This window comes from Fulmarus glacialis, unplaced genomic scaffold (assembly GCF_000690835.1).
Source record: "Fulmarus glacialis isolate BGI_N327 unplaced genomic scaffold, ASM69083v1 scaffold32554, whole genome shotgun sequence".
Lineage (NCBI taxonomy): Eukaryota > Metazoa > Chordata > Aves > Procellariiformes > Procellariidae > Fulmarus > Fulmarus glacialis.
The window spans coordinates 988-1,228 of NW_009206647.1; the positions used below are offsets into that span (position 1 = coordinate 988).

At 68.5% G+C, this 241-nt stretch overlaps 1 protein-coding gene across 1 annotated transcript in view; it reads right to left on the bottom strand.

Annotated features, from left to right (window-relative positions):
- LOC104075372 (isocitrate dehydrogenase [NADP], mitochondrial) overlaps positions 1-156 on the bottom strand; it is a gene marked incomplete at its 3' end in the record, with an annotated part of 1,140 nt that extends 984 nt beyond the window's left edge. The window contains exon 1 of the mRNA XM_009575838.1: positions 5-156. Within this exon, the coding sequence (XP_009574133.1) occupies positions 5-144 (140 nt within the window). The remainder of the gene's footprint in view (positions 1-4) is intronic.
- Positions 157-241: the final 85 nt, after the last annotated feature.

The following is a 241-nucleotide window of genomic DNA, read 5'->3' on the forward strand; positions in this document are numbered from 1 at the left end:
CGGGCCCCGGGGGGCCTCCCTGCCGATGGTGATGGGCTTGGTCCAGCCGGGCACCAGGCGGGGGATGTTCTTGCAGATGATGGGCTCTCGGAAGACCGTCCCCCCCAGGATGTTTCGGATGGTGCCATTGGGGCTCTTCCACATCTTCTTCAGCTTGAACTCTGGGGTGCGCAGAGGTGAGGCCCCCGAGGGATCCCCCCACCAGGCACAGCCCCGGTGGTCACCCCAGCCCAGCGCCCGG